The sequence below is a fragment of the Eumetopias jubatus genome, unplaced genomic scaffold, assembly GCF_037043125.1.
Source record: "Eumetopias jubatus isolate StellerSeaLion01/CBP00866 unplaced genomic scaffold, mEumJub1_p1.0 scaffold_14, whole genome shotgun sequence".
Lineage (NCBI taxonomy): Eukaryota > Metazoa > Chordata > Mammalia > Carnivora > Otariidae > Eumetopias > Eumetopias jubatus.
This window is the reverse complement of record NW_028274820.1, coordinates 75,866,469-75,880,767: the sequence shown is the minus strand read 5'-3', so window position 1 is coordinate 75,880,767 and position 14,299 is coordinate 75,866,469. Positions and strand designations below refer to the sequence as shown.

General features: G+C 36.5%; 1 protein-coding gene across 4 annotated transcripts in view; it reads right to left on the bottom strand.

Annotated features, from left to right (window-relative positions):
- Window positions 1–14,299, bottom strand: part of ST7 (suppression of tumorigenicity 7) — a 235,114-nt gene that overhangs the window by 94,517 nt on the left and 126,298 nt on the right. For all 4 annotated transcript variants that reach the window (XM_088018268.1, XM_028104976.2, XM_028104977.2 and 1 more), the window contains exons 3-5: window positions 10,610–10,769; window positions 1,338–1,392; window positions 597–712 (exon numbers count right to left, since the gene is read on the bottom strand). In XM_088018268.1, the coding sequence (XP_087874394.1) occupies window positions 597–712; window positions 1,338–1,392; window positions 10,610–10,769 (331 nt within the window). The remainder of the gene's footprint in view (window positions 1–596; window positions 713–1,337; window positions 1,393–10,609; window positions 10,770–14,299) is intronic.

The window sequence follows — 14,299 nt, the reverse complement described above, 5'->3', positions numbered from 1 at the left end:
TCATTTGGATTCACTGAATCCCCAATTTCTAATTATAATATCATCAAAGAGACATGACCCTTCATCCTACCTCAACCAAGGATTTAGTTAGCCTTATATAAGATTTATATTTCTTTAAAATATGTAAATCCAATGTCAGTATATTTTTCTAAAGGGTATTTTAAATTATAACAAGCTCTACATTGATACTTCATTGTGATAAATCCTTTATTTAAGTATCAGAATTCTGGGTTCCACTAGTCAATCTTCAATTTAATATTTTATATATTGGGGTTTTTGTAGAGCAGATATTCTAAAAGGAGTAACCTTAAGTACTTAAACCAAAAAGCCATTCCATTCAGCAACTATCTAAAAGATTGTCCAGGGGCGCCTGGGTGGCTCAGTCGTTAAGCATCTGCCTTTGGCTCAGGCCATGATCCCAGGGTCCTGGGATCGAGCCCCACTTCGGGCTCCCTGCTTGGCCATAGGCCTGCTTCTCCCTCTCCTACTCCCCCTGCTTGCATTCCCTCTCTTGCTGTGCTTCTCTCTCTGTCAAATAAATAAATAAACTATTTTAAAAAATTAAAAATAAAAAAATAATAAAAGATTGTCCATACTTGCATCTGCAGGACGGAGGTGGTCTGAGTCACAAGTAAAGAATGTCTGGTGGTCTTGGGCAGAGAGATTCATGTCATAGTAAGTCAAAGGCTCTCGTCCTGTCACCCAAGTATACCTGGTAAAGGGGAAATAGATGGTCAGACACTTTGAGAGAAGAAAGCAAGACCTACAAAATATTAAGCTGCATAGGAGTTGAACTAGAAAAACATTAGCTTTGCCAATGAATGAAAAAAAAATTTTTAATCATCCTGTTCTCCCTTTAGGAAGTATATCAGCAGGAAAGAAGTAAACATTTTCCTCTATATTTTTGTCTAAAAATTTTACTAGCACTAGCTAATGAAAACTTTCCCTAATTATATCATGAATAGACATTTTTCAAAAGCCATGAAAATTCTGATATGCCTAATTACTCTGCAAAATTAAATTCCAACATAACTTCTGTGACATCTTCATAACCATGTTCTAGGTAAACTTCAAAATATTTTGATTGTATAATGCATAATGAAATGAATAACTGCAATAGAAAATTTCTAAAAACTACACATCTTTATATGTTATCCCAATTCCAATCCCAAAAATATTTATAAAACAGAAAAATCAAAACATTTGAGGATTGTATCAAAAAATAGAAGCACTATCCAGACTGTTACAATGACCCCTAAATGAACCAGCAAAAGCATTTGCTGCTGTCTACTCTCTGAACTAGACCCATTTGTTTCCCAACCTGTCAAAACGCTTACCGATTATATTCAGCACCCCTAAATAAATTTAGTGGATTTCGCCATACTTTGCATTCTGCAACAAAGAGAAATATGAAAATGTTACACATAGTCCAGAGACATTACAAGCTAATTAATTCAGCAAACCACCCTTCCTGGCCATTTGATAAGATAATTTTATTCTCTATCCTCTACATGGGAAGCAATATGCAAAAACTCTGAGTAGCTAAATCAGGAAACATAGCTCAGGCACCAGGACTTTGGAAAGTTTCTCCTAATCTTTCTGGGCCTAAGTTTCCTCATTTGCTAAATTAAGGTATAAGCCAAAATCAGCTAATTCATAACCTCAGTAGTCATCAAGAGGTCTAAACAAATTCTATGAATTTACTTCTAAAATTACAGGTAGAAGGTATAGGTAGAAGTAAAACTACTTTCTATTACTCCAAAATATATCTTAAAATAACTCCTAAATAAGCCTAACTTAAGCTCTAGAGTATAATATGCAAGATTTTTATTTAGGGTCTTTGTTAATACTGATCTTGTAATAATTCACCAGATTGCTTTTTACATTGCCATAAAGTAGTAATTAGAAAATTAATAAAGGTATTATTTTAGGGAGAAATGCTATGAAACTGTAAGCATTAACACTATTTGCTTATATAGATACATGTATTAACCATTATACTAATATTACAATTCTAGCATGTACTAATAGATTATACATCTTTCTTATACAAAGACTGCAGAAATTTAGAACCACAGGACTTAGAAAAGTCAATCATTAATTTTTAAGACTATCTTATAAGTGTGTGGCTAATAAGCTACAATTCTTTTTAAACAGCCTATGATTAAGGCTTTCTACTGATTCAGAATACATTTCTTTGAATGAATAATGTTTTATTAGAAAATAAAATCAGTTAACAGTACTTAAAATATCTGTGTGTGTGTAGTCCACCAAAAAACACACCCAAAGACATATATATACAAAAGTGAACGATTATTGCAGAAATCAAAAGAACATTAAAGGCCATGAGTGATTCATTAAGATTCTCAGTCCTATTATATGCAACATCCAGCCTTCCACCCAGCCACCCATCCATCCAACCATCCATCCATCCATCCATCCAATGAGCACTCAGCACTCAATGGGGAAAACAAACAAGCAAAGCACTATTACAATACAGCATGAAAATGAAGAACATAAAACACTATAGAAACACTGTGTGTAATCTCAATACATTCTTGTTAAAATAGTGAACGAAGGGTATACATATAACAGGAAGACATGTTTTCATTTGAAGAAGATAAATTTATCTTTAAATTAGGACTGGAGCTCGTCTAAAATTTGCTCAATGTTTATAAATAATGGCAGTAAATTTTCTGACACTTAGCTTAACTCGACATTTAGGAAATGATCTTTGCTCACTTAGTTCAGCATCTTTGAATTTTGTTCCTGAGAAACTGAAATTCAATGGCTGTCACTTCATATGATACTAACTAGAAAATTATGCTTTTCTTAAATAATTACTCTTTTTCCAGATGTAAAGGCCCTTAGAGGGGTCACTAATGAACTCGATCAGAGCTCATGGCTTGAATCACACCAGTGAGCTAAACAACCATCATTCCCACCATCTCCTCAGAGGTTGTCTTTTAAGATCCTAAGTGCTCTTCTTAAAGCATTATGGATATTGCAAGGTCAGAATTTAGCATATAACAAACATGCACACATATTTATGTACAAAGGATGCTCGTGGTGGAATTATCTGCAAGAAAATGGAAGCATTTGGGGAGATGCCTCTGCCCCACTGAATTTCATCTGAAATATTAGTAAAAAGGTTATGGCAAATAATTTGTCTCCAGTGAATACATTATTCTATTTGCCTCGAAGGACAAGCACTGTTCAAATATCAATTGACAAACTATAAAGCAAAATGTCTTCAACTAATATTTCAATTCTATTATATGTTGGATACAAATTAAATTATTTCTAAATAAAAATGACTGCAAGAGAGATGGTGTATATACCTAAAGTATTTTTGAGCAGTATCTAAAGATGCGATATTCATTTAGGAAGTGCCACAATATAGCCAGCAGGGGGTGCCGCAAACATTTTGAAATGTTTTTACGGCTTGTAACAGAAAACTGAACTTTTAAAAAAGTCACTGCTAATATTAGTGTCATACATGTGGTCTGTATTCAGTTTCTTTAACTATCTCTGAAACTTAGAAATGAGGATCTAAGTAACTTTAATAGATGTAAAATATTCTGAATGAGAAAAAATATGTGACACAGAACTATATAAGAAATGTCTTCATTAGCTATATCCTTCAAACTGGTGCAAAACCGGAATAATTTTTTTAAAGAAATAAGCAACTAGAGGTCGAATATGAACACATCAAAGTTTTACCTCAAATTAGGTCACAGCTATGTTAAATTTCTTCTTTGCTACTCTGTTTCATAATCTTACCACTACTACAAAAACTCAGTCTGGAATTACTCTAGAGTACATAACCCATAAATATCAGACTGCCTGATGGTTTCGTGATATGGACAGAGGTTGTAAATGCCAAATGTATTAGAATGTGAAGATTTAAGTCAAGAAGTTCAACTCAGATATCCAGAGGGTAAAAGTTTTTCCACATGAGGTCCAGTTTCTTACCTTATTCATGTCTTTGAGGAATAAATTCTTTAAGTCAGAATTAAGATTTTACTTCCAAAAGGAAATTTGCATTCTCCATTAATATCAACAATTTCAGTGCCCTTTAGAAGACCTAAAAGTTGACAGGGACTCCATCAAGGGCTTGCTGACATTAATAGTCCAATTAAAAACATGCCCCAATACAACAAACATACTGTCTATGGTTCCATCTGTAGCAGCCACAGAAGAGTCTCAATCTACAAATCCTGACAGACGTATTCAGACCTCAGCATGCATGAAGGAATGTAGTTCAAGAGGAAGAGAAGCAATAAATATTGGAATAGTACTTGTTTAGTTCCCCAAGTCTGCAGAACAGATTTCCCCCTTTGTGATAACAGGATGATTATAAGTTTTTATGTGGGAGACAAAGAAAATAAAAAAAAATAATCATTCTTACTGCCACCAAGGACTTCTAAAATCAAGCACCAATCTTGTCTTCAGCCTTCCCTCTCACCATTCCCTACTAAAACTTGCCATCCCAGTGACAGTTATATCATGCCTTTTGTACTCAGTCACTCCTCTAGAATCCCCACCCCACCACTCACAGGACTGTGTGGTCTAAACATACATAGAATGGCTATTTTGCATTAGTCTGAGGCTGGACCCTGGGTAACAAAATTAAATTAAATTTAAAAAATTAAATTAAAAAAAAAAAAGAGGAGCTTACAGCCTTGGTAGAAAAATAGAAAGGGCATCCAGCTGAAGAAGCTCTACAGAAGGAATAATGCAGACAGAACCACAGACTTTCCCTTTGTCACAGTCCTCAAAGAAAAAGAGAACTTAATTCTCAGAAAAACCAAGAGGCTCCGAAGTCACAGGGCTTTTATTCACATAAGAAAATATTATTCTCTACATCCAATTCATTTAACTCTGAGAACCTCTCGTCCCAAAAATTAAAAAAAAAAAAGATATAAAATCTTCACTTCTAGGGCCTTCAAATATATAAATTATTAATTCATAGCCTAGGAAGATTTGTTTTACTAAAAAGTTACCACCTCTTCCCAGAATCTAAAATCTAATAATGATGGTAATATTATTATTACAAATAGCAGCAATAGGAACCTTTGTCCTAGTTAACAACCTGATTTTCATGGAGCCTTTCTAGAAGAAGTTTTAAAGCTCAAGTTATCTATATTCCTTACATACACTAATAAGGGGCCTATAGTAGGCCCTTTCTACAGAAGAGTAAAGCATAGAAAAGCTGTGTAATTTCCCCACAGTTCATAGTAAATGAGATTAAGGGCTGGTGTCCGGACTAACCAACAACCACCCACTGTATGCAACAGACCCATTATCCTGCAACATCATATTTCAAAAATCCTATGACTTCATCGATTAAATTTTCCACTAGAAAAACAGTTTCAAAAACTCCTCTGGGGAAATGTTAGGCACTTTTAAACAATACTTTTAAACATTTTGGTTCCAAAGTACAACAGAAAAGGGCCCTAGATAAAGTTTCATCAGATGTATTATGACAATCAAGATTAACCCCACTGTCAGTCAATGTCTGACACATGATTCTGCCATATATTTATTAGCTTTGATATCTCACAAATGAATACCCAATTCTCTATTTCATACAAGTTATTCTTAATCATTAAGAGTAACACTATCCATTTTCTTAAGTAATTAGGCTTTAGTTGTTTTCATAACCTTTGAAATAATTCTTTTGGAAGTTTAATAAGTAGTAGTAAAAGCACAAAGTAACATGTAGGTAGCCTTCAACTCAACAAATATGTTATTCCCTCAAATTCCACAGAATGAGACTAGGTATAAAAAATGATGAGTTTCAAGACCATTTTTATTGATCTGCTCTATTCAAGAGAGTGTACTACTCCAAGTATTGCTGAGATGATTAAATCTTTATTGTATCTCTCATACATTTCTCATTATTTCTGACCTAAGTCAATCAACTCAACCAAATAATGTGGAAATTGTGAAGTAAGTTTATTAAATAAATGTTCACCAGGGACTAAAACTGTTTTAGGCATTTTCACCATTCAACTGGAGATCAGATCTATACTAAAACATAAATTTTAGTAGCAAAAGATTTTAAAAGATGTAATAAGCATTGGCTAAAAGAATCACTTCAACACATATAGATGTGGCAACGACAACTGAGTTCCCCTAATTCAGATGATTAAAGAGCAACCCCAAAGGTCCTGGACATGTAGCAATTTGCAATTTTGCCAAGGAATATATTTGAAATGCAAGCACTGAAAGGACTGGGCATAAAAGTGAGTCACTGAGTTGATGAGTAAACCTCATTGAACCCACAGCCATAACTCCATGGGGCTGGTCCCCATCATATTCATAAAGAAGTCAGTTCATCTGGAGGACACTGCCTGATGGTTGTCCTCTGACTTGCTATTCCTGAATGACCTCATTTATTCCTCAAAGTACTCTGTGAAGCAGATACTGTTGTTACTACCATGTATGCAAATTAAGATACAAAGGAAGGTTAAGTGACTCACCCAAGGTCACACACTGTAAGTGATGGAGCCAAGATTAGGGCAACATCTGTCTGACCCCAGAGCCTGAGCTCTCAACCATCAGCAATCCTACCAGTGAGCCGTTTCTAAGTAAGTTTGGCTAATGTCACTTCTGAAGTAATGATGTCATGTATGGTAGTACAGGTTTTTAATGAAATTATTTACTTTACCAGTTTAGTAATTACATTAGTACTGAGTTTATAGACCTCACAGAGGATCTAGACTAAATTTTTTAGTTGGGGCTTGAGACTTTGGACTTCAAAGCAAGACCACCTAGGTTGTTACCAGCCATATGACCTTGGACTGACCTTGGGCAGATGACTTAACTTGCCTGTACCTCAGTTTTATCAACCATATAACAGAGACAATAACACTACCTGCTTCTTATATATATACTCATATATACTATGTACATATATAAGATATATATTAAGATTAAATGAGACTAAAATGAAATTATTTGAGACAGGAAGAGAAGCAACTATAACCAGAGTTTATCTAAAGATCAGTTCTATGGTATCTCAGAGAATTTAAACTTGACTTTGACAAGGATACTTTTCATGTGATGAAGCACCCTGTACTTTTCCAAATATCTTGAAGATGAATGCTATCAACCTTTGTCTTTATGACACCTTACTCAAGAACAGGACAAATTATCAAACGGATGTTCCCATGAACCCAAATTCGAAATATTACTGGTCCCTGAGAATCCCCTCCCTTCAGACAGGGAGAAGTTGGCCACATTTTAAATCCCTATACATCATCAGCTCAAAAGCTGAGTTGAATTAAGAAATGGCAGTGAGAACATGGTGACATAGCAAATACATGAGCAGGGTTTATGACGAAAAATGGCAGGTTAGCTCCCAAAAAAAGCAAAACAAGTAAAATGCTCATAAATGTTAACCTAAGCCAAACAACCTAAAATTTGGCTAGCTTAAGAAGCTTTATAGTTAGCTACATTTCTTCTCTGATCCACAGATCAACATTACTACAGATTTTAAAAGAGTCTGCACTCAGGCCAATTTGTACAGAAACAAAAGTTAAAGAAGGTATGGACAGCCCACCCTGTAACAATCACAATCCTCCCACTCCCCCATTCCCCTACCCCAAATCATTCTTTTTTTTTATACATTTTTTTAAAGATTTTATTTATTTATTTGACAGAGAGAGACATAGCGAGAGAGGGGAACACAAGCAGAGGGAGTGGGAGAGGGAGAAGCAGGCTTCCCACTGAGCAGGGAGCCCGATGTGGGGCTCAATCCCAGGACCCTGGGATCATGACCTGAGCCAAAGGCAGATGCTTAATGACTAAGCCACCCAGGTGCCCCACCCCAAATCATTCTCAAGTAGGCCAGGTCTTTCAGCTCTTAATCAAAAGATATGATTCCTTAAGAAAAGAGCTACACTATCAGTTTTCATATAGATCAATGTTTGTAACTGGTATTTTCAGGGGTTTTTTGAAGCTTTTTCAATGATTTTTCTCAAATAAGCAATTAAACCGCCTTTGCCAATATCTGTGGGACTTTGTTAGCCATGTTGTATTTCATGTAAGGTTCACCGAAGAGCTGTTTTGTCATTCTCCAAGAAAATCAAAAGATTCACCCTTTTGTCATTAAGGCAACAGCCATTTTAATATTATTAAGGGAATAGGAATTGTTAAACAAATTCCTCTATTTTAAGAAATGTATTATTAATTACCCTCACAGCTTTAGACTTTCTTTTTCCTTTACTTAGTTGAAACCAGACTATTTAATAGAAAGTGATTAAGAGTAGAGATAAAAGACAATGTACTTTAATAATATTTTTCTTATTCAAAAATAAAAATCACTACAGGAAAAGAGAAGTGGAAAATAGTATTAGTCCCACTGTTATCTGGTACTTTCATACCGGCATACATGTTTGTTGAGCTGAGTTAGCCCAATTTTAGAAACCCAACTGTCAAGGAGAAGAGGGCAGACTGAGCCCTAAATATACTTAGATAAGGTAATTTCCCCTTTGCTAAATGTAACTATTTGAACATTGTTATGAGATCAGATCATAAATGCTGTATCTATTACATAGGAAATGAATAGAAATATTGCATGCATAGTAGTAGACATTCAGCAAATACTAGTGGAACTGAATTAATAATGATATTCAAAAACTCATTCTTAGCCAGGTAAAAACTCAGTACAAATAAAACTGGGAATTTCCATGATTATTATTTTTTAATATATTTTTATAAAGGGCTTAGGTCCTCCCTTTTAAAACTGCCATAAAAGCACTAAGAATAGCACCAAGATTTATATAATGCATAAGGTTTACTTCAAGGTAGCCATAAAGAGAGATAGCAAAATAATAGTGACAGTAAGAAGAATTCTTCACTGCATTAAGGAATGATGTCAAGAAATTTAAACTGGGTAGAGAGAGAATTTTAATGCAAATAAAAATGTACTCACAATGAAGAATGGCTTTAAATAAGGCTGCTTTCCATTTCTAATCTGTTATTCCTACAATGTTTTACACCATCCAAAGACTACAGTAACTCTAATCGGAAAAGAGGTCTTCACAGCAGATGCAAAGTGAGGGCAGTTATCGACAATGTCTTATATGACGATGGCTGAATGATCAAGACCCCCCGTTAGAATAATGTGCTACACTTGTCAGAATAGTGGTTAATGTTTCACTTTGCTCAACTCTCTGTTTCTTTCACAAAATGGGTAAGTTTTCAAAGTCCCAGACAATTCTGTTACCTGAATGGTGCCATCTCTGGTACCCTTTAGGATGAAAAAAAAAAAATGTGTACCCGGTGGTGCCCCCTGCCACTCACAGATGGCTGGCAAAGGGTCTACTGAAAGGGCACAAGATCAACAACAGGAATAAAATATATGTGCAATGCTCCTTGATGCTTATCACCTGGCGAAACAGTTATGAAAAGTAGACTGAGTTATTCTAGGAGAAAGAAAAAAAAAAAAGATCTAATCTAGTTCCTTAATTTCTTCCTCTTCATCCTTCAAGTTTCAGAACTAGTGCCCTCCCATTCAAGAAGCAAACTTCTTCCTCCAGTTTGGGTCAGGAACCCCTCCTTTGTTTTCCATAGCACTGTGTGTTCCCTCATGTAATCACAGCACTCACCACTGTGTCTCCTTCAGTAGACATGAGAGTTCCATGAGGACAAGGACTTTGGCTTTTTTTTCCAATCATAATATTCATAAGAACCTGTATAAGGCCAGGTTCATATTAGTGACTTAGGAAATGTTTAATGAGCTGATAAAGAGACCAAGCTAAGAGACCATATTCTTCCCTCTTCTTTTATGAATGGAGAAATTACAGGCCTTGCATGCACTTATTTGTTCATTCACTGAGTTTCAATGATGGAGCAGACACTGTGCAAAATGCTAGAAATACTGCAATAAAGCAGCCTGCTTAAACATTACAGTGCGATTTGATAAATGTTGCTAAAGATAGAAATGTTACAAGTCAACAAAGGTGGAGAGATATTGTACAACCTATCGGAGAAGGCTTCCCAGGAAGTAACCCTGGAGCTGGGTTACAAAAAGCTGGGGCAAATGCACGAGAGAGGGAGACAGACTTCTAGGAAAAGGGCCTTGAGAAAACATGGCATGTTCTAGAAATGAAAAGGAGAGGGACAGGATTGTGACTGAAGTCAAAGCTGGCAAGAAAGGTGAAAGCAGCTTATGCTATGCTAAGGAATCTGGGCTTTATCTTCAGTGGAATGGAAACCAAGGCAGCCTTGTAAGCAAAGGAGTGATGTGATCACATCTAGTTAGACAGAAGGTTCTGCAGTTAGCATGGAAGAGAATGGACACATTCAATAAAGTTCGAGAAACTAGGGACAAGGAGCCCAGAGACTCAGGCTGGGAATACCGACCTATATAAATGATCCTTAGCTAAACCAAATTGGAGAAAAAGTAAAATAAATATTTCCTTTCCTTGTGATGCTTATATTCTATTTCCCTGGTAGAAGCTGTCAACACCTTAGGAAATAAACTGCATTTTTCTCCGGAGACTAATATTTAAATAACAACATTATTACTGCGTTATAGTCATAATAATTTAGTAAAAATAAGCAAATCATGTTCAAGCTGAAGTACTTTCCATACCTGAGACACTTTGCCTGTTGGAATCTGAGTCCCCATTGCTGGAGTTAGAATTGTTGGAGGAGTTGTTGTCAACCCCTCCCAGGAGGGGGCGCAAGTGGCTTACTGAGACTTGTTCAATGAATGATGTCCCATACTTGCGAAAATACCACCATTCAAATATCTAGAATAGAAAAATTTTAAGAGTGATTATGGTCCTTGTTACTGTTCGTGATTTTGTATACATGCCCATGAAATATGCTGCATCTACTAATTACATCTACTTAATTTTTACTCCAAAAATTTTGCTTTATTCTAAAAATCAAAGAGTTTAATAAAATTAAAATACCAATTACACTTTAAATTCTCAATGTAGTTCCCTCCACTTAATACTAGTTGTCAAAGAAAATCCACAAGTACAATCATGGATAAAAGAACACTGTTAAGAGCTGCTCAATATTATTTTCCTCCAAATTTACATAATATTCTAACAAAATCACCATGGCTGAAAGACAACTCCAGAAATGTATACAAATAAGCAAGTTTTAGAAGTATGGCTTATGAAATATTCCAATTCTTGGCACCTTACATTCTGATAAAGCCATATCTGCATAAAATTTTTAAGATAGCAAAATTTTATTTTTATTTTAAAAACAAGCATTTCCTTAGAGAAATGCTGGTTTTACAGAAAGAATGAAAGGCATCCCATTTCTTGTATGGATGGTACTCCACTACTGAGAGACTTAGCAATGTCCCACCTGCTAAGAAGTGCTTTATAAACATAAGCATCTGTTGAACACCATTAAGGTTTCCTAGTTCACCAGCTTACCAATTATTATATACCATGCATTGCCAAGGAGAAAAGAGATAATTTTCATTAATAAAAGGAAAGAAGCAATAACACTCATATGACTAGGCTGCAATCATGACTTCTAAGCACTGGGAAAGCAAGCGACCTTCCCCAAGCCTGCTTCCCTGGCCCCTTGGTCCCTCCAGCGAACACTTTCCTACCACTGTTCAAAGCTGCTCTCTCCCACATTCCTTCTTCTCCTCCCTGCCTGATTGGGGATTTGTTCCTTAAGCAGCCACAAATCATCACACAGAAGAAATTTAAAAATCAACTATATCCCAGAGTCTCATAGGATTAACTATACCATATTTTTATAATATAATACAGAATGTGGAACTAACATAGAATTAATTACCTTTATGCTTACAAAAAACAAGATTTTGTTACCTACTCTGGAATGGACTTCGGGCTATTATTTAAAAATCAATGTTTTCTCTCTTCTGCTCTACCAAAAAAACAAAAAAAACCAACACACCTTTTTTTAAGACAAAAAGAACATCTATGAATGACCAGAAGGAGGCATCAATTAAACCAAATGTTTCCAATTCTATGACAACTTTAACTTAATTCCAAAAAGTTACCCCTCTGACTATATGAATTTTCATGTGTTAAGACATTCAAGTAACTTCACTGGGCAGACAGGGAAGAGAATCTGATATGAAAGCTAAAAAGGGACAGAACTAGTCTATAACATTTGGAATGCTAGGAATAAGGGATCTTGCTTGAAGAACAAAGCTCAAGAATGATAAATTTACAAACCATGAATCCAAGGAGTCTGTAACCTCAGGCAAGTTATTTCACCTATTTGAACATCAGTTTCTTCAATTCTAAAGTGGAAATCATATTCATTCTTTATCCTCAAGGGTCCTCCATTTTCACAGCCATGTAAAACACCTAGTTTCAATCCCCATGTAAAATCCCCAGTTCAATGCCCATTACATGTTTTGTTCTCAAAAGTAATAGCAGAGCTACCATTTATTATACTGATGATATATATACCTCTCCTGCACAGGACCTGACATCACATCACCTGACATACTGATGCACTCCACTCTCACTAGTCTATGATTCAGGCCAGTACAGCATCTTCTTGTCTGTTACTAAGTTGTAGGCTGAACGCCAAGAAATCATTGTGAAAAAGGGTACTGCTCACCATTCAGTTCTGTCCACCCAACAAAGCCCTTAAGAGATCCGTGGCTTCGCCTTTATTAGAAGAGAAGGAGGCTCCAAGAAACCCAAGAACACTGGGCACAGAACGGGCAATGGCTCTCAATCACTGTGGCGGAGAGCTTTTGTTGCCCTAAGCCTTTGCTCGGCTTTCTATATTATGCTGCTGGGCACCTGCCAGGCCTTCGTTCATTCACTCACAGTCACATACAGGAAGTGCTCCACACCAGTCAAGAGCTGTGCTCCGGGGTTATATAATGCACACGTGGCCCCTGATACCACCAGTCCATGCCACAGACCACAGCGCCTCTCACAGGTTGCTCTTGACGTAGCCTATACCCATCACAACACACACACACACACACTTTGGAACTCCAGATTTCTCAGTTTCTGCAGAAGAATCACAGAATGTCAGTACTAAAAGGGATCTTAAAGGACCATGCACTAACTCCATTTAAGAATGAGGAATGGGGGCGCCTGGGTGGCTCAGTTAAGCATCCGGCTTTCAGCTCCGGTCATGATCCCAGGGTTCTGGGATCAAGCCCCGCATCGGCCTCCCTGCTCAGTGGGAAGCCTGCTTCCCCCTCTCCCACTCCCCCTGCTTGTATTCCCTCTCTCGCTGTGTCTCTCTCTGTCAAATAAATAAATAAAATCTTAAAAAAAAATAAAGAATGAGGAATGACCAAAGTCACACAGCAAATTAAGTAGCTGCTCAGCCTAAAGCCACAGTTCTGTGCCACTAATCTCACCAGGGCTCTATAAGAAGACATCTTTTTGTAACTCTGTTGCGCATTGAAACACAGACAGATGTAGCCTATCATTTCCCCTTTCAAATCTTTATTTCCTAGTGCCTTCTGATGACTCCACTGTCCCTTTGCTTTCTCAGCTATCAAAACCAATCCAGAAGTAGTCACTCAAGTGGGACTGGATAATTTATTCTAAATGATTCATATTAATGAGGTATTTGCATTATAATAGGAGACAGACCTTCCACCCAGTATTTCTAACGCAGGATTAACAGATCTCAGTAAAGACTGGGTTATTCATGCAGCTATTTGGGGGGGTCGGGGAGGGTCTTCTCAGGCCTGTCTTTTTCACAGCAGTAGATGGGGCTTCTTATCTATCATGGTCCTTCTTTGTACTATACGAATGTTCCCATAGGGTACTGGGGACTCTAATACGTGTTGAAGGAGCAACTAGCAAAAGAAAGTAGGAAAGGACTTGAAGCCCTCTTAAACCTCAAACTAAGTCTTTTAATTTGGGGTTAGCAAAATAATTTGCCCCTTACCCCGAAACATGACAGGCTTTGGGCCAGCACCTCACAGTATTTTTAAATATCTGCACAGATCCAAGTGGGCAGATGGTGTTATTTAACACATACATATTTGGTGTCACTTTGAATTCTTCTCCCTGGTGCATAACCGACAATGTAAACAGCAAAGCTCTCATAAACAAATTTAGATTTTAAAAATTAGTCCTTGCACATGCTAGTAGCTTAGTGGGCATGCCTCAGTGGAATAAAACAGGTTTTAATCTGACAACCATAGAATTAAAATATAAATTTACTATTTCATAGTCTTAAATGCATAATCCCTCTAGTGCTTTTTTTCCAACTCATGCTTCACCCCAAAGATTATACAGATCAAGTAAGATGAGAACTAAAAAGCATCCATTCGACTTGGCATTTAGGAAATCAA